The 22,627-nt window shown below is 42.5% G+C and overlaps 1 protein-coding gene across 5 annotated transcripts in view; it reads left to right on the forward strand.

Annotated features, from left to right (window-relative positions):
- Positions 1–21,629, forward strand: part of AKAP7 (A-kinase anchoring protein 7) — a 133,541-nt gene extending 111,912 nt beyond the window's left edge. For 3 of the 5 annotated variants that reach the window (XM_059713058.1, XM_059713066.1, XM_059713065.1), the window contains 2 exons: positions 19,290–19,488; positions 20,230–20,334. In XM_059713058.1, coding sequence (XP_059569041.1) covers positions 19,290–19,488; positions 20,230–20,242 — 212 coding nt within the window. In that variant the 3' untranslated portion in view covers positions 20,243–20,334. Of the gene's footprint in view, positions 1–19,289; positions 19,937–20,229 lie in introns of those variants that run through there. The other 2 variants (XM_014611050.3, XM_019479604.2) reach the window with 2 other exon arrangements.
- Positions 21,630–22,627: the final 998 nt, after the last annotated feature.

Here is a 22,627-nt window from a genome sequence, read left to right on the forward strand (position 1 = left end):
GGACCATTTCAGGCTGAAGTTTTTACTAGTCTGCACTTCCAGTTTTGGCAGTGTGATACTTAAAATAGGTACCTGGGCCCAGGATGGTCATTCAGTAAAACAGGACCATTATACCCAGACTCCATAAACAGTACAAATGGAGAGTTAGATGTTTCTGACAGGGGATAGAAAGAGCCCAGACAGTCAGCAGGGAGCAGCTTAAAGGTAGCCAATCAGATCTGCCCCTGTAGTTAGTGTTTCTTAATGCCTATTTCTCTGGAGCTTAGGCATCTCACTCAGTTTAGCACATTCTGTCCACCTGGATCTAGAGAGCCAAATCCTCTTCTGAAGGTATCAATTAACTGATATGGTGGCAGTGGCCCTGGGTTCTGCCCCTGCTTTCAGGATTATCTTGGGGGTGGGGGGGGTGTTGGTTTTGTCTTATATCCAATGAATGTCTAATACAAAATGCATAAACAGTTCAGGGAAAAGCGATGAGCCTCCCCCACCTAGAAGAGTGCCCTATCCACTGCTCTACAAAGTCAGGCTCCCTCTTGCTTGCTTTTCTCCTGGCACTGTGACTGCCTCATGTCGCCACTTACTGTACCTGGTAATTTGGACACTCATCCTGCAACATGAAAGATTAGGGTTTGAATGCCCTCAGGCTGAAAAGGATCAAGAACTTGGTGTTTCCCACTTCCTGGATGAGTGCTTCAGCCAGCAAAAGGTGGGCACTCCCTCTGTTTCTCTCCATGCTCTGCTTGCAAGTGAAAGTGACCATGGCTACTCCGTTTTGTGCTGAACCAAATGCTGTCGGAGGCCGCGTCTACACAAGATAATGACTCTGCAGTAGCTCATTACTACCGTGCAGTATCGCTGCGTGGCACAAAGCATGATGCGACACTAGTGTGCAGGAGTAATGAGCTACAGCACAGTCAGCATCACCCAAAAACCTTTCAGTGATGCTACTGTGCAGTAACTTCAGTTACTGTGCAGTCGTTTGTTTATGCAAGTACTAAATGACTGTGCAGTAACGACAGCACAGTCAGTGTCTCATGTAGATGTGACCAGAGTGTGCTAGGTGTGCTCAGAACATGACTGGACCCCTTCAAAAATTTACATGCCAATTTACTTTGTATCTGGATCACTGAAGAACTTTGATGGAAGTTAGGCAATTAGTTGCTCGAACTAAATTACATTTGATGATGAAGCTTAACTTTAGGTATTTTAGGAAAGTTACAGTTCAAACTTAGATACTGAATGAGTTTAAAGCACATCTTCTTGAGTGGGTGTATTTGAGTGTATTCTCAAGTCTTTTTTGCAATGAAACTACCTATGTTTCACTTAGTTGCCTAGTTCTGCCAATCTGAATTTTGCCCTGAGATGGCTCCTAATTACCTACTATTGTTTAAATACCACACAGAGAAAATAATTATTTCAGTTGAGGTAGTATAACTGCAAACTCTGAGAAACTGAATGACAACAAAAGAATATTTGTTAGAATGTAGCACTAATAATGCTGTGATTGCAGGTTTGGTCCCCAGATGGGACACAAGACATGCCTCAGGCAGGGCTTGGATTAGGTGACCTCTTGAGGTCCCTTCCAGCACTATGTCTCTATGATTTCTGTGATGATTTAATATGAAATACAAGGGAAATTTCCCATAAAAAAGAGATACTGTTTTCAGAATAGTCATTTATGCCTAGGATTTGTAAATGGATCTGGGGAAACACGGCAGTCAGTTTTTAATGGGTGTTGGATGCCCAACTTCCTTAGCCCTCTTTGAAAATCCCAGCCTGCATTATTTGTTAAGTACTGAGCAAGGTAGAAGATAAGACAGTCCAGAGTGGGGGTGGACAAAATGCAGCCTGCGAGCCAGATTCAGCCCACCTGGCCCAGGTGCAGTTGGCAGCCCCAACCATAGCACGTGCGACTGCTCCCACTGGCTCTAGGCATGCAGTTGGGTTGGGGTGGCACGGTGGTTGGACTCAGCTTCCAGACAGCCCCCGTGGCAGCTGCTTATTCTGCCTGGCTACCGCTGCCAGTGTCTCGGCCACCACCACTGAACCAAGCCTTGCTGCCTGGGGACCCCAGCCCATCCGCTCTGCACCCACTGCCAGGGTCACTGGATGGAGCAGGTGGGCAGACAGGGTCTTCATGGAGACCAGCTTGGGACCCCTGTGGGCAGGGCATGCTCAGCTGGGCAGATGGGATGGGGCAGGTGGGGAACAAGGGTTTGGAGCAAGTAATTTGGTGGCAAGGGGAGCAGAGTCTGCAAGTGGGATAAGGGGGGGTGGGGTCAGAAAGCAGCCCTCCCCATGAAGCATGGATGGCCAGTGCTGGAGCAGTGGCTGAGAGCAACTGGCTGTTAGTAAAACATACAATGGATTGAGCGGAAGCAGGGGATCAGCCAGGCATTCTTAAAAAACAGTCTAGATCAAAACTCTGCAGGGCTGTAGGTTGCCTGTCCCTGGTGTAACATGTTTCTCTCTCACCCTCTACCAGTGATATAACATCCCTATGTCAGCACCTCCCTCTTCTTTGGCCTTCTCTGATTCCCCTCCCTCTCACCTCTTCATAGCTTGAAAGAGGAAGAGAAGGAGGTTTTTTTTCCTATTCTTTTTTTCTTTTCTTTTCTTTTTTAAACTAGGGTGTTGATAGAATCATGAAGGGCTCCATTGTAGACAAAAGTTGTAACCTGGACATGCATCCTTACAGTCAAAAGCCAGCTGATTCTGCTAGTTAGGGTCAAACTTATAGCTTCCTTCAAGACTACACCTACCAGCCATCAGTACCAGAAACCTTTAAGATCAACTTCAGGTGTTCTGTTGACCTTTAAGGTAAAAAGTCAAGCTTCCTTCTTCACTTATCTCTCCCTACACTGTGTTTGTTATTGCCTAGGATGAATGCAGAAAGTCTGCCAGCAGCCACCCTACAAGTCTTTGTTCCTGACTTTCAGCTTGTCCACTCTCCACTTCTTGTTTCTACTACCTGTAATTGTAGACAAGCCCAAAAAAAGACAAGAGATCCATAGGGGGATTCCTAGAGAGTTTTCACTTTAGAGTCAGGTACACAGAAGGCAGGTCTACACATGCCCATTTACTGTGTAGTTACCAAAATTACTGCGCAGTATGGGCGTGTGTCTACACATGCATGCCCATACTGCACAGTAGTGCACGTGTGGACACCATACTGCACAGTAACACTGTGTTTGTGGACTGACTTGGGACTAACTTTAGTCCCAAGTCAGTCCACACACAGCACTAATGTGCTTTAACACCTGCACGTGTAGATGTCGGCCTATTCCAGTTTACTGTGCAGTAAATTACTGCACAGTAAATTTAAGCCAGTGTAAATGCACGTGTGACATGCCCAGTAGGGAGGCTAGGTGAGATACAGATGGAGAATGTGGCTCACAAGTTTGAGTGCAATCTTTACATTCAATTGTAAATGACAGAAGACGTGTCCTCAGAATCTACCTCTCTCCTTCAATTAAGTCTCTTCTAGTAGTCACCCAATCTCTTAGAATGCTAGGCAGTCTCCGGTTCAATTCAGCTGGCCGTTAGCTTAGTTTCCTAAGGGTTAGAAGATTTAGACATGAGATAATGTCTTTGTTCCTGCTTGTAAATATGTACCTTCTGCTAAAAGGGCAAATATATACTCCATGGTCTATTGTTTTATTATTTACTATGTTTCATATAATGGCAGTAAAGTTTTTAGATTACATTTAATTCAATTTTTCACTTTAATACAAAACATAAAGATTGAACAAATACATATTAAGTATCAGACATGTTTTCTGCAGCACTTACAATGGCTCAAGAGAATCAGCAAATGAATAACATTTTTTGCTGGCTTAATAATCTATTACCATGCAGCACAGCTGCAATCAAAGAAGACTCTTCCTTCCTCTCTCTCCCTTGTGCTTTTCACTTACAATTCAAATTGAATTTGTGTGGCTGTTTTTTCAGCAGGAGTTGAAAATCATTATTTTTGTCATACCAGTTGTAATTCTACAACACTGATAATGTCAAGTAACAAAGCAAGTCTGTGTGCAGTTTGGGTAGTTTACTTCTTGTTAAAAAAAAAATTAAAATTTGGAATTAAAAACATTATAGGCATTTTAAACCAACAATATAGTAAACTCATTTGCCTTGTATTGATCCCATACAGTCACCTGTTTTAAGTGAAGCTATGGATACATGTTCATTTGTAGTGCTACAGCTCTTTGTACTACTAAAAAGTGCTATGGAAGCTTGCACAGCCCCCTGACTGGAGACCTACAAAGTCTCCTCCGAGGCACGCTCCCTGGCCAGGGCACAATAAAGGGCTGCTCCTTTGCGCCTCTTGCCCCCATAGGAGCCTGTCTGTGAAGCAGCCACAGCAGTGGCTGCCCCTAGCTAATGCCACTGCTACCCTTTCTGCCACTGCTGTACCAGGAGTGTACAAGCTGCTTCCACTTTAGTCACTACTGTGAGAGTACCAGACCATGATGGTGGTGGTGGCAGCAGTTGCTGCTCTCACTGCTGTTAGTGTTGCTGGTGGCAGTGGCAGCACCAGGGTCTCAGAAGGGCTCCATAACAGCTCATCATAGCTAGGTGAGCTTTTAGGGAGCCAGGCGCTCTTTCTCCTTCCTCCCCTGGAGGGCAGGTAAGAAGAGCCAAAGACTATGGGATGCTGGGGGTCCGAGAGAGCCCATATAGTACTATATGCACTGCCCACACATTACAAGTAGCATTCTAAAATGCAAGGCTAAAAAGAAATTCCTCTTTGGGAAAGGAACAGTTTTGTGGTAGATCCACCATCTTTGTAGTGCTACAAACAGCTTGAACATATACACACTAGTTTTTTGATAGCTCTATAAATGCATATATAGTACTGCAAAAAGTAACGTGTCTAATGCCTGAGATGACATTATGGTCCCTAGTCAAAATAACAATGAGATTTGTACTCACAAGGAGTAAATGAACATAGATAGCATCTACCTACTACCTCAGTACAATTCAATAGTAATGAAAGAGAAGAATTTCAAAATGAAGTCTCTTATTTCATTCTGAAAGTGCCCCATTGTAAGTTTCCCATTCTTGCAATCCTTATGCAGGGAAAACAGATAATTGATAGGTATAGACATCTACCTGTGAGGAGACTATAGGATTAATTTTTGTTAACCAAAGGCACAAATCACAGGGCGCATCTACACATCACTGTAAAGCAACGTTGGAAGTACTAAAGCACGGTGCATTATGGGCCGTTACTGCGCCATGGGTAAATTTTGCTGCAATAAATTTTGTTGCTACATCACCATAGTGGTGCACTATACTTGGGTAGTATGCTGCTATGGTGACGTAGCTGGTGATCTTGTGTAGACACATGATCACTACGTTGCCATAGCGTGTCACTACATCATAGGGTGATGTGTAGACATGCCCTCAGAGCAATAACTTACTTTATGCAGAGCACAGCAGCTTTCCCTCTGCCCTACCTTTCTCACAGAAGCTGTACTTTTGCCCTAGCAGTGACATTTCTCGATCATGCTAGTGAAAAAGGAGTAATAAAATGTTTCTGCTTGAAAAGTCTTGAGGCAAAGAGAACTTTGGAATCAAACACATTGTTGTTTAGATAGAGTGAAGAAGAAAAAATATCTGCCAATGCAGTTAGGATTGATTCTGCTCCTGCTGACAACCAGGAAAGCTCCCATTGCCTTCAGTAGATGATCAAGTATTTATTCCTGTAGTTCAGACTGGGAGAGTGGCTAAGAAATAAACTGTTAAAATCAAAGACAAGGAGGGGAAGAGAAAAAGATAAAAACCAAACTAGAAATATTGAGCCCCATGGAAATCAGGGGCCAGATTCTCAGCTGGTTTGAGTTAGCAGAGCTCCACTGTAGTCACAAAAACTACAAAGATTTGTACCAGCTATAAATTTGGTCCCTAAACTTCTAAATGTGGAAGACTCAAAACCCTAGCAATTTGATTTTGTTTATATAGTGCTGTGAATCCACAAGTTTCTGTACCTAAACTGCTAGGACACTAGGGCTAGGGACAGACATTCAAAAAGCTTGAGCCTGAATTGATTCAATCTTCTCAGGTTAGTCTAACCTGGATAGGCTAAATCAGTTTGTAACCAGACAGACTTCCCAGAAATGCAGGCACATGCCTACAGTGGCTCAGGCTAGAAGCTGCGGGGCGCTAGAGCAGTCCTCCCTTCCCTTGCACAGGGCTGAGCTGAGGAGGGCATGGCCAGGCTCTGGCAGGACACTGCAATTAGGGAGGGGTCATCCCCCACTTAATATCAGAGCATTTATCAGCTCTGTTATCAGCATTTAACACCCCATCAGAAAACAAAGCCTCGCTTATTACAAGCTCTTCTTAAACAGCTTTTTCCAAAGGAAAATACATACCAGCCTCTGGCTTCTTTACTATTCATTCTGTCCATGAAGAGCACACACCAACTGCAGATGCTTCCTCAGCCTGACAAAGGGTTTTTAAACCTGAAAGCTTGCGAAGAAAAAAAATTTCCAACTATTTTGTTGGTCTAATAAAAGATATCAGCTTTACCCAAAGAACTTTGTTTGCCTTTTCCAAAGGAAGGAATTCAGGGACATTACCATCTGAGCTGTTGATTACCTCCAGAAAGCCCTAAGTGGACACTGCCCTGTCTGCCTTACACAGCATTAGCTAGCATACCATGTGCTGGCTACAGTCTATGCTGTAGGAGAGAGGAGGAAGGGATCTCTGCTTAAGTAGCGAGTGGTAGTGGGGGAGAGCACTGGGAAGCCAGCAGACTCTGCTGTGCCTGCAAGTCTCTGCCAGAGCTGCAACCAGTGACCAGGGGGGAGGGGCCAGCCCTGCTGTGGAGCAGGGAGTCCCGCCCAGCCCAGAGAGCATGCCAGGATGCTGTGGGTGCCTGGTTTAGCTTAAATCAGCAAAGGGTCTGGGACAGACATTGCATAAACCAGTTTGACCCAATCAGTTAAGTCTGATACTACATTCAACCAGTTTCATAGTAGCTAGGGTCAGGAGGGACCTGAACAGATCATCTAGCCTGATCCCCTGCCACAGGCAGGAATGAATGCTGGGTTCACAAGACCCCAGGCAGGCGATCATCCAACCTCCTCCTGAATTTGCCCAAGGTAGGGGCGAGGACCACTTCCCTGGGAAGTTGGTTCCAGATTTTGGCCACCCTAACTGTAAAATATTGCCTTCTGACCAGGTATATCAAACCAGTTTCAGCCATTTTCAAACTGGTTTATGTGCACTCAACATCTGTTCTGTTACAGGATTAAACTAGTTTCTGATCACTTAGACCAGTTTATATGTAATGTCTGTCCCTAGCCTAGAGCAGGAGGGAGAGATTTGGGAGATATTATGCGGAAAGATGGCACAATTTAGTGAGCTTATAGATGTGAGTGGTGAAGGAAAATGAGTTAGAGGCAGAAAACAAGAGAGATTGCATGTTTGGTGGTGGGAAAGATGATTCAGTCATCAAGAATACCAGAGGATGGAGGAAGTGAGAGCTGCCTTGGATGTATTCATAAAGCCAAGTTCATCCTTATGGATTTCCTTCACTGTAGTAACACTAAAAAAAGAATTTGACCCATATTGTTGTTGTGGCAATACCACTGAAGGGAATTAGAGAGAAAGGTAAAAGTCAGGATGGAAAAGAAGCCACTGCAAAGAGAAAGTTGAACCTAAGAGACTGGACTGAATAATCTGGGAGGCCCCTACTAGTCTTATTTGTCTAACATAATGCATGCCCGAAGGCAAGTGTGGGAAGCAAAAAGAGTCTGATGAAGAAGCTAAAGAAACAGTAATGAGAAGCAAGGCTACAGAGAGTCTAGGAGAGGATAGGCAATCAGCAGGAAAAGATATACTAAAGTATGTTCCATTTTAAACTAGAAGGGTACAACTCTAAGAATAAGATATTAAGTATAATTTTTAGAGAAAGAATCTTGATTTTATTTGGATAAGAAATTATTTGAAAATTGTTTGATTTAACAAAGGAATAATGTAAGCAGTACTTCCTTATGGTTAAAATATAGGGCCAGAACTCAAGTGCTTCTGATATGCAATCCTAAATTAGTTCTCTTCTGAATACTAATATTAATACTGTTTATTAAATGCCTGTCTATTTGCTGATGCTGTAGACAGTCTTACATATTAAATGCAAAAAAACCCCAAACAAAAAAAACAAAACAAAACCCCCACAAACAAATCACTATAGCTCAAAATCTTTCTTATTCTGTTTCCTAGGTTAGGGAATCCTAACGTCTGCTTGAAAGACTATGACAGACAAGGTTCCTTGGGTGAATTTGATATCTTTTATTAGACCAACCCAAATAGTTGGAGAATATTTATTAAGCAAGCTTTCGAGTTCAAAAACCCTTCGTCAGGCTAAGGAAGTTTCAGCAGTTGGTGTGTGCTCTTCCTGGATGGAATGAAAAGTAAAGAAGCCAGCAGCTGGGCTGGGCTGGGGAGTCAGTTGCCAGGCAGATTATAATGTATCAAAAATCTAATGTCTATGTTTAGTCCATGATCTCTAGTATCCAGGAGGTTGAAGAAATGGAGCTCATAGGCTCGTCTCTGGGAAGTGTTGTGTAAATTTCCCTTGAGGATCAGGACTGAGAGATTGGAGAGACAGTGGCCCTCCTGTGAGAAATGTGCCCCCACCGGTAATTGGGTATTTCTGTCTTTGATGGATTTCCGGTGTGCATTCATTCTGGTGCACAGTTGTTGTTTGGTCTCTCCTACGTATTTTCCATCAGGGCATTTGGTGCATTGGATGAGATGCATTACATTTCTGGAGGTGCAGCTGTAAGATCCAGGAATGCTGATGGCTCTGTTGTGGGGTGTAGGAATAGTGGGGGTGGTGGAGATGTGTTGGCAGGTTTTGCATTTCTTGTCATGGCACGGTCTGGCTCCTTTTGGTGTGTTCTGGGCTTGAGGAAGTTTGCTTCTGGTGATGAAGTTGGTGAGGTTCGGTGCTTGTTTGAAGGCTAGGATGGGTGGCTCTGGGAAGATCTTTTTAAGAACAGGGTCTCTGTCTAGTATCGGTTGCAATTTTTTGAGGATTTTCCGTACAGGTTCAAGGGACGGGTGATACGTCATAACCAGCAGTGTGCGATTTGTGGGGGGTTTTCTTCTGTACTGAAGCAGTTCTTCATGTGGTATCTGGGTGGCTCTTTCAAACGTGCGATCTACCTCTCCGGACAAGTGTCCTTGCTGGGTGAAAGCCTGGTGAGGTGGCAATCCCGGGTCTTCTCTTCAGTACAAATGCAGTGGTATCTGAGGGCTTGGCTGTATATCACAGCTTTTTGGGTGTGTTTAGGGTGATTGCTGGTTCTGTGCAGATATGTATGTTGGTCTGTGGGTTTCTTGTATACTGTGGTCTCTATTTTACCCTTCTGGATACTGATCATTGTGTCTAAAAAGATGTTGGTGTTGGAGTATTCTAAAGAAAGTCGGATGGAGGGATGGTGACTGTTGAATTTCTGGTGGAACTCAATCAGAGATTGCAGGTTCTCAGTCCAAATGATGAAGATGTCATCGATGTATCTTAAGTATAGCAAGGGTTTGATGGTGCAGTTCTTGAGGAAGTCTTCTTCTAGGTGGCTTATAAAAAGGTTGGCATACTGTGGGGCCATTTTAGTGCCCATAGCTGTTCCCATCATCTGGAGGAAGTGTTGATTATTAAAAGTGAAATCGTTGTCTGTGAGGATGAAGTGTATAAGGTCAGTAATATCTTTGGGTCTGTATTCTGAGTTGTAATCTTGTTCCTGTAGATATGTAAGGCAGGCTTGGATGCCATCCTGGTGTGGGATGTTGGTGTATAGGCTGGTAATGTCCATGGTGGCTAGGAGTGTGTTGCTGGGAAGGTGGTCTATGGTTTTAAGTTTCCGTAGAAAGTCTGTAGTGTCTTGTACAAAACTTGCTCTGTGGGTGACAAGCGGTTTTAGGATTGATTCAACGAAACCTGATATTTCCTCAGTTAGGTTCCCATGGTTGGATATGATAGGTCTGCCAGGGTTCCCTTGTTTGTGGATTTTAGGGAGCATGTAAAAAGTCCCCGGGTTAGGTAGTGGGGGGATCGAGGTCTGTAGTTTTTCTTGTAGTCTTGATGGAAATGATTTGATGGTATTGTTAAGTTTTTTGGTGAAAAGGGGAGTAGGATCTTCTTGTAGTTCTTTGTAGTAGGTGGTGTCAGAGGGCTGTCTGTTGGCTTCCTTTATGTAATCCTCACGGTTTAGGATGACTGTGGCTCCTCCTTCATCTGCTGGTTTTATTACTATTTGGTGGTTAGATCTTAGAGATTCTATGGCCTTTTTCTCTGGTAGAGAGAGGTTGTTGTGGTGGCGTGTGTTGCTGATTATTTCATTGTTCATTCTTTCCCTGAAGCAGTCAATGTAGCGGTCAAGGTTAGGGTTTTGTCCACTGCGAGGTGTCCAATCTGATGTTTTTTGGGGCTTTTTGGCATTGATCCTTTTCTGAATGAAAGACTCTGGTGCATTCAGTATGGTTTTCTACCAGGATAATATTTTATTTTTCCTTACAAGAGTTTTCATAAAGTGATTTCTTTGTATTATGCTCTGTGTTGAACTGAGTGATGGCTTTTACATTCCAATAGGTGCAGGGACTAATTGAGTTTGATCAGAAAGATATGCACTACTGGTTGGATGACAACATTTTTATTTTTTCAATGAATTTGCCTTAATGCAGTGTTTTGTGTACAATGGTGGGCATCCTCTTGGGTAGCAATCATACTTTTGTCTAGAATAATTATTTTTAGTGCAGGATTTTATCCTTCTTTCATAGTCCAAGCAGAACATAACTGTATTTTGCAGCTCAGCTCTCTTGTAATGGAAATAGTGATATGAAAATGTTTTTGAATTAAAACATGGATCTCCACACAATTTAGAAATATATTCAAAATTGTATTTCCAGGGAAAGAGACAAATAGACCAAATAGTCTCTCCTGGAAGAGTCCCTGCTCTCCCAAGAGGAACCACAAGTGTACAGACGTTCAGGATTTTTCTGCCAGAGCAAAAATGGCTGCTCCAGGAGAAAAATAACCCAACAACAACCTGAATTATATCACTTCTGGGAGAGTTTCTCTTGGGAAAGTGCATGCCTGTACATGTTCTTTTCAGGCAGAAGCCACAGCACAGTCCTCCAGCATCCCAGGGTACTTTGCTTCCAGGAAGATAGTGTGTTGCTTGCTGGATTCTACTGTTCTAGCCAAGCTCAGAGCAGCACATGCCACCATTGGAATCCCCACATTGTACAGCAAGGGGACACAGGCTGACTCTGAGCAGTCTGAGACAGTCAGTTGGGGCTATCATCTGTCTCCAGTCAATCTAAGGGAACCTGCAGAGTATGCTGAGATGTGTGCACAGGCCCCCCCGGCTGTGCAGCATCAACACTGCAAGCTCTCTGCTCTTTATGGGTTCAGCTTTTGAGTCTGTTTTTTACGAGGAAAACAAACATGGGAGAATTCTCCTAGATCATTTGGATGTGTGCCACTTAGTTAAAGGATATTTGGTGATATGAATATATCTGGCAGAGTCAAATTCTGAGTTCAGGAGAAGCAAGCTGATCCAGAATGATGAAGCTTAAGCTCCTGTAACCTTTTGCCTGATTAATGCAGAACCCTTAGTCATTATTTTTATTTATACTATAGAAGAGCCTAAAGGCTGCTGCCACTACCAGGGCTTCATGTAGAAGCTATACAGTAAGAAGCAGATCCTTTCCCAAAGAGACTGACATCTAAGCATGTGACTATACTGCTTCAGTAGCACTTCTGAGAACACTGTCAGGAAGCATGCCCTGCTTACCTGCTTCTGCTCCGCAAAGACCCAATCTGAAAACGAGGCAGGAAAGCTGCTCTGTGGATACCACTCACTGCAGCTCTTAAGACTACCAGAAACACATTTTTACAGTGGCAGCAAGGGTTGTCTACAGGGCAGCTTAATCACCACTTTCTTAGGTTTGTTGGGGCCATCTTAGGGTGCTGTTACATGTTACCTGTAAAATATTTCAAACCTGTAGAATGGTATGCCATCATAAAGTTAAAACAGTTTCAGAGCAGTCACAGGTTAAGGCTTATTGCCATCTCAGACCTCCTGGAAGAGTCCCTGCTAATGCCCTCTAATGATATGTCCCTCACAACCATGACATCATTAGAGGTGAGAAGGGGCCTGGACAGGAGCCAGGACTCTATCCCTCCTCTGGACTTGGAGAGAAGGGGGAGGGTGGCATGTAGTTTGGAAGTGGAGAAACTACCATGGGGGCTGTGGCTTCCCTCACTCTGCAGCCAGTAAGAGTTAGCTAGAACCATGGGAAAAGTCTTGAAAAAAAACACTTGAAGTGAGTGGTCAGAAGTAAAGAGAAATCAGTGAAAAAAGACTTACAAAAATAATAATTAATACAATTAATAATTAATAAACCAAAACCTTGCATGTGTTTCACTGAATTGGGATTGGGTCAGGGGTAGTTGGGTTAGCACTTACACCAGGGCAGAGCTGAGACCCAGGATGCTTGCTGCATGCCACACTGGGGCACAGATTGGGTTAACACTTACATCAGGGCACAGTTGAGACCCAGCAAGCTTGCTGCATGCATGCCACACCAGGGCAATACACCTGAGACCACCTGGTGCTGCTTGCTGCATGTGTGCCTGTAGACCACCTGATGCTGCTTGCTGCCCTTTGGGCTCTTGGCAGTGGTGGTGAGCATTTTCTCCTCACACCAAATGGCAGTAAAGGTCCAGCACCTCAGCATGCATCCAGTTGTAATCCTGCCTGGTAGTTTCCATTCTCTGGCTCATTCTCTTTGCAGAGGTAGGTAGCAGGATTGCTATTGCTGTTTGCATACAGGTACTAGAGCAAGTAGCAAACTAGTGAGCTGCACCTGGGTGCTCAGTGTGGTCATGGTGTGCTGGGGTTTCACCCCCTGGGGGAAGGAAAGGGTGTTGCCTTGAGGCAAGAACCACCTGTCTGGGCAGTAGAGTTCAGGAGGGTTGAAAATTTGCCCACTCAAAGAAGTGGGAAGGGATGGGAATGGTGCATCCTGGGATGCTGGATGAGTGAAAATAGAACATTTTATCTTCCCTCAGTAGATTAGTAATACTCTGGAATGAACTGGGTAAATTGGATCAGAGATAACCCTTGCTTGAATTGACGTAACTTTCAAACATTTAGAGCAGGGGTGGGCAAAGTCTGGCCCATCGGCTGGATCAAGGCCACAGTGGACTTTATTTCCCAGCAGCCCCTGCGGCAGTGGCCCCTTCTGGCTGCTGCTGCTAGACCTAGCCCTGATGCCCAGGCACCTCAATCCATCTGCCCCACACCCATCATCATGGGTGGGACCTGTGCAGGCGGGGTGTGTGGCTGGGCAGCCAGGATGGAGCCACAGACAGGAGCAACAAGACAGGCAGGCGGAGTCTGGGAGACCCTGGGATCATGGGCCATTGACAGCGTAGAGCTGGGGCCAGGGCAGAGATGCAGTCCGCTGCCCACATGCCCCTGCGATGAGCTTGGTTTCTGTGGGCAGGGAGGAGCGTGCAGGGAGCAGATTGAGGCTCTGCCCTGGCCCCATGCTGTCACTGCTGCAAGATACTGGCCTCGGACCAACTCCCCACCCAGCCATGTGCCCTGCCTGCACAGCTCCCAACCAGTCTCCATGGAGGCCCTGAGTACGCAGGGCCATGACAGCGTGGGGCCAGGCCACGGCAGAGCCCCGGTTTTGCATCTCGGCACTGTCACTGACCCGCGCTGTCATGGCCCTGTGCTCCCAGGGTCTCTGTGGAGACCAGCCAGGAGCTGCGTGGGCAGGGGATCCTGGGAAATGGGGTCTGGCTGCTGAACAGATCTGCCATTTCACCCACCCCTTGTGTAGAGGATACTTAGCACAGGTTAATACTCTTTACTGGGTGAATGCTCCAGTTTTAAGTGCCCTTTTGATACTTTAAAGGTAACCTGTAACACCATTCTCAGTGACACTTTCGAGATGCCATGAAAGTGGTATGCGGCATAACTTAGACAAGGTAAAGGAAGGGTGGAAACAAACAACACAGTAGAGCCAGCTAAAGTATCCTGCCCATGGTCACACATGAAGTCTGTAGCAGAGCTGAGAACAAAAGCCAATCTCCTGAGTCACAATCTAGGACCTAAACCAGAAGGTCTTCATTCTTGCCTGAACCAAGCCAAGCAGCCTGTGCTTAAGACGATCTTGTATGCCAAGCCTCTATGAAGTCATGAAAGTACTGGTCTTGCCTCCCACCAATTCCAGTATCCAGACAGGTGCTGCATGTCCAAACAGGGCTGGGGACACTGAAAAAAGCTTTGGGGTATCCAGCCCGTGGATCAGTGCACCCAGCAGGTCTGTCTAAGGACTGAAGTCCCTGGATGGCTCAATGAAACCTGAAAGTCACAAAAAGGTAAATCTCCACAGAGAAATTGTGTTTTGCTGGAAATTTCATAAAATACTTGTTTTGATCCAATTCAGACCAAACCCCAATTGAAAAAAAATATATCAACATTTTTAACAAGCCCGATATTCAGCTGGATATATTGTCTTGGTTCTGTACACCAAATAAAATTGTAGACTGTAAGATATCTAGGAGAGATATAGTTCTCATTTCTTACAGTAATGTGCACGAAGCAGAACCAGAAATTAACAGATAATCATCACAATACTATCATAATTCTGATTCACCTTCATTAGCATACTCTCTTAATTAGGTAACTTATTTTTATCTGTTCATTTCAAAAAGGCTTCACAGTACATTCCCTAATTAATAAGGATATGTTTAATGCAAAGACAGAGTCTACCTGGGTGGTTCTAGGATTTTAAGTTTTGTAAATTAAGAAATTGATTCAGCTCATGGCAAGACATGGCCATGATCCACGATAATATATGCATAATATACATGTTGCTATTGGAATACAGGTTTTCAGGCTGTCTTATTTTCCTACATATAACACCACATGTCAATTTTATAATTTGTCATTGGGCAGGCATCATTCTCTCCTTGATCAGAGCTTCTTGTGCTACTGGAAACATGGCCAAAAAACAGCACAATAAAGTCATGAGACTGTAGCTAACCAGTGGTCTCCTTAAGAGCATGATAGTGCTTATTTTAGACGTTTTAAGATGTCATGAAGTCTGCTGTTTCTGTAGGATGGCTGTTCTGTCAGTTCTGACAAACCTCAATGCAATTTTACCAGACCATCCATAGAAACAGATTATCTACATCAAATTGGAAATGGCTGTAAAGTCCTGCCTCTAGAGCTGAATTCCATATCAAATGCTAGCTCTAAAACAGTTGTGCCAAAACCTCAAATATAATCACCTGCAAACATTGCATCTCCATACACTTCAAATGTCAAGCCTTTCAGAAGTAAGAGACACCTGAATCAGGTGTCTCTTAGGATCCTTAGAGCCAGGGATGGATCCAGGTGGGATGCAGTGGTGCAGTTGCATGCCTCTTTGATTCTAACTCCGCCCAGCCTTTAAAACTGCCTGCCTTAGAGGGGCCACAGCATTTCTATTTAGGCAGTGCTGATGGAGTTGATTGACCTTATGGCTCATTATCATCTACCTGATTCTTGCTAATCTCTTTCCACTTCATAGGTATTAATGACCCTCTTTCCTTTTTATTGATCTTAATGTTCCACTATTGAAACTATCCTTTCTTCTGCCATTTTGTTGCCTGTTAGCCAACCCTGGAAATGTCTCTCTTCTCTCTCTTCTGTTTCATAGCCCTGCAGAAGGTTTTTAGCTCTAGCTAAATGCCTTAACTTAGTTGTGATAATATTAACTCAGGTGTAGAAACAATTGACATATTGGAGGCACTGTCAAGATCCTCAAGAAAGCTAAATTTTGTTTTACAAATATGAGTAAGAGTTGTACATTTAACTGTGGTGACTGCAGGACTAATAACATATGTTTTGACTATTTTTGCCTAGTTTCTGGTGTTTTTTTAAACATAATATATACTTTAGTAAATTAGCGCACATTCCAATAGTTAATGATTTTTGCTTTGATTTTAAACTGAATAATAGAGTTCTAGCCCCATACTGGTTTCTAATTTCTAGTTTGTCTTTAATGGGATAAAAAATGTTGTATAATATGTGATCATGCAGCAGATCACCTGTACCCCCTTTTTTCAAATTCCTAGATTTGTCCATGCTTAGGACCACATCATAATTCAGTGCAATGTACACACACACACACACACACAGACACACACATCTATACATAGACATGCAGACACACATACACATATATCATGCACACACTGTGTGTGTCTGCGTGTGCGTGTGTATATGTTTGAAATGTTTGTTTTTCTTTTCATGTTTGGCATATACGTCTTAAAATAATTAATAAAAGGTGTTTGTGTTAGTGTGAGCAAGAGAGAATAGTATACATTAGAGTTTATCCAGACATGCACACAATATTTGTGACAAAGGAATGATATTCATTCCTTATAGAGTAAGTCTTATAAAGTAGAACAAACAAAAATGGCAGTTCTTATTAGTTTTAATCACTGGTTTTTCATGGACTATAAAAGGCTTCATGTCTGATTAGTCTGTATAGTAAGTAATAATGCAGAGTACCTAAACTACTTAATTCACTGAAAGATGCAGGTACCAATTTTACAGCTGTTTAAAGAACTGAAAATCCAGTATTTAATAGTTCTGAGGAATTAAGGAAATCAACATTTTTTTTTCCAGAATTCAGCAAAAATGTTCTAGGTTTAATAAAACATTTAATTTAAGTTTTGGACATCTTTAATAAGAACAAAAGAATTTGGAACTTGAAGGCTACATTTATGAGGGATTTAGGTTCAGTTCACAAGATAAAGAAAGCTCATATGGTGCTGTATGTCTTATTGTCCAATTAGAGCACTTCCCTGACTTGTACTGAGCCTACATTCAAGTCCCTGCTTCCAATCAGGCAGAAAAGGGATTTTAACACAAGTTATCTACAACCTGAATGAACTGCTTAATCACCAACCACTGGACTAGTAGGCCTCCACACAACTTTGTGAAGGGTGGCTAAGGCTAGGTGCAGACATTTAAAAAGCTGAAGGCAGAATTGACTATATGGTTTTCTGTGAGTGGCTTGGTTTAGATAGCTAGCACACATTTACCCTTTGGCATGGGTGACTGATGCCTCTTGAGTCAGCGACCAGTCAGTGACCAACGAGGGGGCAATTGTGCTGACCTGGGGAAGGGGGGTCCCCTGCAATCTCACTCACCCAAATGTAGCCAAACTGCTTCCGAAAGTCTTGCAGCTTTTGCTGGCAGCCCCGCTCCCCTACCGGCACTCGCAGGGGGGGCACTAGTGCTCCTGCCTGCCTGCCGGCTAAACAGGGAGCGTGGCCTGACAAGGGGTGCACCAGCGCTCTCAGGGGGTGCACATACACCCCTGTGCACCCCTTATGTATCATCACTGCCCTTTGGTGGCGGGGCAAATCTTAAATCGGGTTCTGCCATTTTTAAAGCAGTCTGTGTGTGCCAAACTTCTGTTCAGTTATGGATATAGGCTGGTTTCCAATCACTTATATCAGTAAAAGTGTAATGTCTGTACCTGGCCTTAGTCCAATTATAGAACTAACCTAAACAATCAAAAATGTTTCCATGTGGAAGTGACAAAGTAAACTTTGATATTTCCCCTGTTCTTTTTTCATTTTTGGCTGCCCCCAAAACTGTATTTTTCATGATAAGCCACTGAAAAATTCCTTCCAGGTCTACTTAGAACCTCTTAGGTCCAAGAGCATAGCTTTTAAGTCAGTCAATAATACTCTTAATTGCATCAGATATTACATAAGATGCTTCTGGAGGCAAAATATTTATTCTATGTGTATTAAAAGAATGTTTTTTAATGAAATTCAAATTGAATTTCTACTAAATTGGTTTTTCATTATTCATACCGTCTCACAGACTTAAGATTCACCAGGAAAATAAATAGCATTTTTCTGTGCGTGTAATCACTTTGCATTTACCATCCAACTTAAATATATTTAAGTATGCAGAAAAATACTGAATTTAGATGTGGAATAGTATAAATGTTTTATGCCAAATGCTACTTGTCAAAGAATGTTAACTCCAAATTGTTGACATCTAAAAATGCATGTACAGGATTTTGCTTACAAAAAAAAATTTTTTTTTGCAAAAAGTAAGATGCAGATTAGGTGGTCAGTGGGCATGTCTACGTGTGTGTTTTAATGTGCATTAGACTATTGTAATGCACATTAAAGCATCACAAAAAACCTGTGTACTTCCGGTAATACACATTAAAATAGGCTAATGTGCCTATTTCTGGTACCTCAAAATGGAGGTACTAAATTTAATGCACATTAGCAAAAGCTCATTAATGAACATGTAGACATGCCCAGTGAAAACCAGACTGTAAAAGCCAGGGGGATATAAATATACTTACACTTTATGAAAGCAGGGTGCTCTTTTAGCCTATGTATTTAATAGTCAACTGCTACACGGAAAGCAAGAAATTTTAAACTTTAGTTTTTAGTCTCATTAACAATGTATCAGGATTACTAAGAAAAAAGAATATACAGTCAGATACTTATGTGTTTATTCTTTGAACTTTAGTGTCAACTTCTACTACTTTAAAGAATTAACAAATGGTGTAAACTCTAGCTTCTTCCTTTATGAGTAGATAGATATGTCTGAACAGACTACTGAAGTTATTTGCAAATTAGTTAAAAAATTACTGGGGGCGGGGAAGGAGGGGTGAAGTACATTTTCCCCTAATAGTTTGGGTTTTTTAATGCTTGGGTGCAGTTTTTACAACCATCTCTAAAAAAAATTTTAGACACAGGGCTTTTTCAGCAAGGCGTTCTTGAGATTGTAAGTATAAATAGCTATAAGGCTGTACATTTGAAAATGAAAGCATAATACAAGGACAGCATAACTAAATTCAGAGTATTAGCGAACTGTAAGCCAACTATGCCTGGTACTATTTTACATTTTAAATTAGCATTTACTAAGGAAAAAGCATTCATATTGCTTCTCGCATGACTGAGATGCTTTTAGATGAGTCTTTGGCTTATAAAGTGTTATAGTTTCAAAAGGACTCTGTTTCTAATTTAATATGTTACCCAGTTAAAACACATACTTTTTGGCCCCAGTTTTATAAAGTGGGAATTTATTTCCACAAAAAGAATAGGACAGACTCAAATCCAACTGATAAGGCAAAAATCGAGGTTTCAGGCATGATATCACAATACCTTGTGCATCTGCTCTCTTTCCATAGCAATCACTTCTTTTGTCTATTGTGGTACATAGGTGAAAAGAATGGGGCGGAACCAGATGATGCAGAGTTGGTGAGCCTCAGCAAAAGGCTGGTGGAGAATGCAGTCCTCAAGGCGGTACAACAGTATCTAGAAGAAACTCAAAATAAAACCAGACAGACTGATGGAAGCCCAGTGAAAACTGAGGATGCAACTAGTGGCAATAGGAATGAAAGTGACAGTGATAACAGAAAGTGAGCACTGTGGGAAGGCCAGAGCCCCAGAATCTCACTGTTCTGATCTGCTAAGTGGAGCTGGATGATATGCATTCTGCTTTCAGAGTAAAAGTCTGTTCTGAATCAAAGGACACCATCTAACAGTTGAATAATAATTGTTTGCATTGCTGAAAAACTACTGAATGCTAGGGGGAAAAAGATGATCTAGGGGGGGAAAAAAAAGAAGGAAAAAGACTGTAAAATAGAAAGACTTAACTTCTACTGGCTCTGACTACAGAGGATCTCTTCCTTGCTTGCGAAGCGGAATCAAACCTTTTGTGTATGCCTTTCAGATTGCAATGAATGGCCCTGGAAGAGGCCTGGCAATAGGTGGACACAATCCATCTACATTCTTTGGCACTGCCACAAGTAATAGCTTACTTGATCTGTAACAGAACAGATTCTGTTGCAAAGCCAACAGCAATCAATGCTCAGCTAAAAATGACTGCTACAGGTGTTCGTCACAGATACTATTACACAGTATGTAACATAGTGGGAACTTCTTTTGAACATGACACTATGCAGTGTTCTTCACTTTTTGGTAAAAATTGTTCACAAATTATATTTTTGACAAAACACTACCTTTTTATATAAGATAAATATGGCCATAATTTTAAGTCCTTTAGAAAAATGCATCTATTACATTACCTCCATACTTTAAAATGTTTATAAATGATGCTAGTTATATGCAAAATGTATTGTATCATTCTGTTCCTCTAGGGAAGAATCATGAGGCAGACTTAATGAAGGAGGCATTGCACAGAGAATCACTGTCCCTGTTATCCAAACTGAATCAGATAAAGGAGCTGTTATCAAGCCCTGAGACCCGGATGAAAATTTACAGGGAACTCTTTGAAGACAGCCACAACAGCAACAGAAATCAGGAAAGTCACATTGACTTTGGCTCTCCAAATATGCAATGGTAAATTGCCATAATGTAAAGTTGTTTAACGATGAAAACAATTGCTTTTGCAAACTTCCCTCTCCCTCTTTCTTTTCTATTAACAGCATAAAAGAGTACAAGTTGGTTATGTCATATTATAGTAAAATATGCACAGAAACACTGTATCTCTGTGTAAAATGCACAGAAATACTGCAAACTGATGAGCTATAGTAGTTCTCCCGCTAAAGGGTTGGGTTTTTTTGTTTTCGGAATTTTTTAAAGATTTGTGGTGTAGGTCTATTTTATGGTTCCATGACATCAAAAAAAAAAAAATTAAAAAAAAGGCAAACTCATTTTAAAATGGTGATCAAACACTGTAGCCATTCTTTATCACTACAAATATTTAAGCCTTTTCTCACAAGATTATTTCTATATCTATGAAGGATAGATACTAAACTAAAGAACAGGTATTTGAAAATGATTTTAAAATGCATAGCTGAAGAAGATATTTTAATGAGCTGCCTTTTCTGTGTGTACTGATATTTCCAGTTGGCACTGTCTGTTTTATTCTTCTGGTTTTGTTTTACTCGGGGTTTGTTGTTGTCCTTTTTAACCAGCACTTGAAGACTCGTGTACAGATGCTGAAATGTGGTTTCTGCTATTGTTTACATGGAAGCAGGAATGTTTTTTATAAACTTTCAGGGAGAAATTCTGGTCCCATTCAATTCAATGGCAAAAATTCCAGTTGACTTCAGTGGGACCAGAGTTTCACTCTCACTATGTGTTTTTTGAGTAATCGTTGTTCAGAAAGATATTTGCCTTGTAATTTCTGTGGAAACAAAAGGTTTTTGGTTTATGTTCATGTTTCCTCCATCTTTTTACCCATTGCTACCTGAAGAGGAGCCTGTGCCTGCATTCCCTGGGTACTCAACACTTCAATGGAAGTTTTAGGTGCACACAAATGCTGGATTAGGCCCAATATTTGCACTTTTCTTAAGCACTTGTTTAAGATTGCCTATGATTGTAAGATCTTCTACTTAATCATGTATTTTGTGATCACTATCAGATTTGTGCTGTTAAAACAGCAGCATAACTATTAACTAAAGTACTGGTAGTTTCTCTGATGCATTGCAGCTAATTCTTCCCCCTCCCCTCAGTTGATTAAATGATAGTGTACCCTAAATTGCATTTCATGCATTTCTCAATCCATATTCTTAATAAAAATTACTTCTTTTCATTTCACTCTCCATGTGTCATCTTTTCTCTAAGCAAATTTTAAAAAAGAAATGCTTTTGAAGTTAAATGTGGCAGAACTAATTAAATGACGTCTATGCAACTCCTTATTACACCTTCTATGGGTGTTATTTTAAGGTAATGATATTGCACCTGAAGGCTGAAACCATATAAACCTCCATGCCAGACTTTGGATCCCTGCTGGAAAGTACCTTCCCTTCCCCGACTTGATGTAGAGCCTTCATCACTGGATCAAGTGAATCAGTATAGCCATCTTACAGCAGTGCTTGAGCACAAATCAAGGAGCACACCTAAAGCATAGCTGGAAAGCAATGTTTGGAAACATGTTCACGGCCATTCTAAGGCAGCTACATTTCCTTGTTTGTGGGCAGCATGTGTTGAGCAGGAATGGCCTGAAAAAGGGGGAAGCATCTTTTTCTCAGCAGTTGTCCCAAACTTGGCCCCATTAAAAGGAGAGGTAGCAAAGAGAAGCCCTACGAGGAAGTTCTAACAAAAGCCCAAACCGCTGTACTCTGTACTCAAATGCAAGACAAGGGTTTTTTTTCCCATTTAACATAAAGGAAAAAAATCCTCTCATCTTGGATTTGAGTACGAGGGGGGAGGGGCATCAGGCAGCTGCTGGCACTTGACTCCAGCCCAAACCTGGAGCTGTAGCCTCCACCCCCACTCTTAACCAGCTCTGTTCCTGCACCGTCGACTCTGACTCTGTTGGCCACTGCTCACCCTCTGGCTCTGGATCTAGCCCTGGCCTTACTCCAGCCTGGAGCATGGAGAACATGATTGCTCCAGCCCTGGCCTTGGCCCAGCCATGCAGCAATGATGGCAGCAGTGGCAGCTCTGACCCAACTCTGGGGGCTCAGTTGCTGCTGCCTCAGGCTGACTGGGCCCAGAGTGACCATTTGCTCCGTGTCCTGGGCTGGAGCAGGGCTGGAGCCAGGGCAGGAGCTGGAGCCAGAGGGTAAGCAGTGGGTGCAGGGAACA

The sequence above is a fragment of the Alligator mississippiensis genome, chromosome 1, assembly GCF_030867095.1.
Source record: "Alligator mississippiensis isolate rAllMis1 chromosome 1, rAllMis1, whole genome shotgun sequence".
NCBI classification, from domain to species: domain Eukaryota; kingdom Metazoa; phylum Chordata; order Crocodylia; family Alligatoridae; genus Alligator; species Alligator mississippiensis.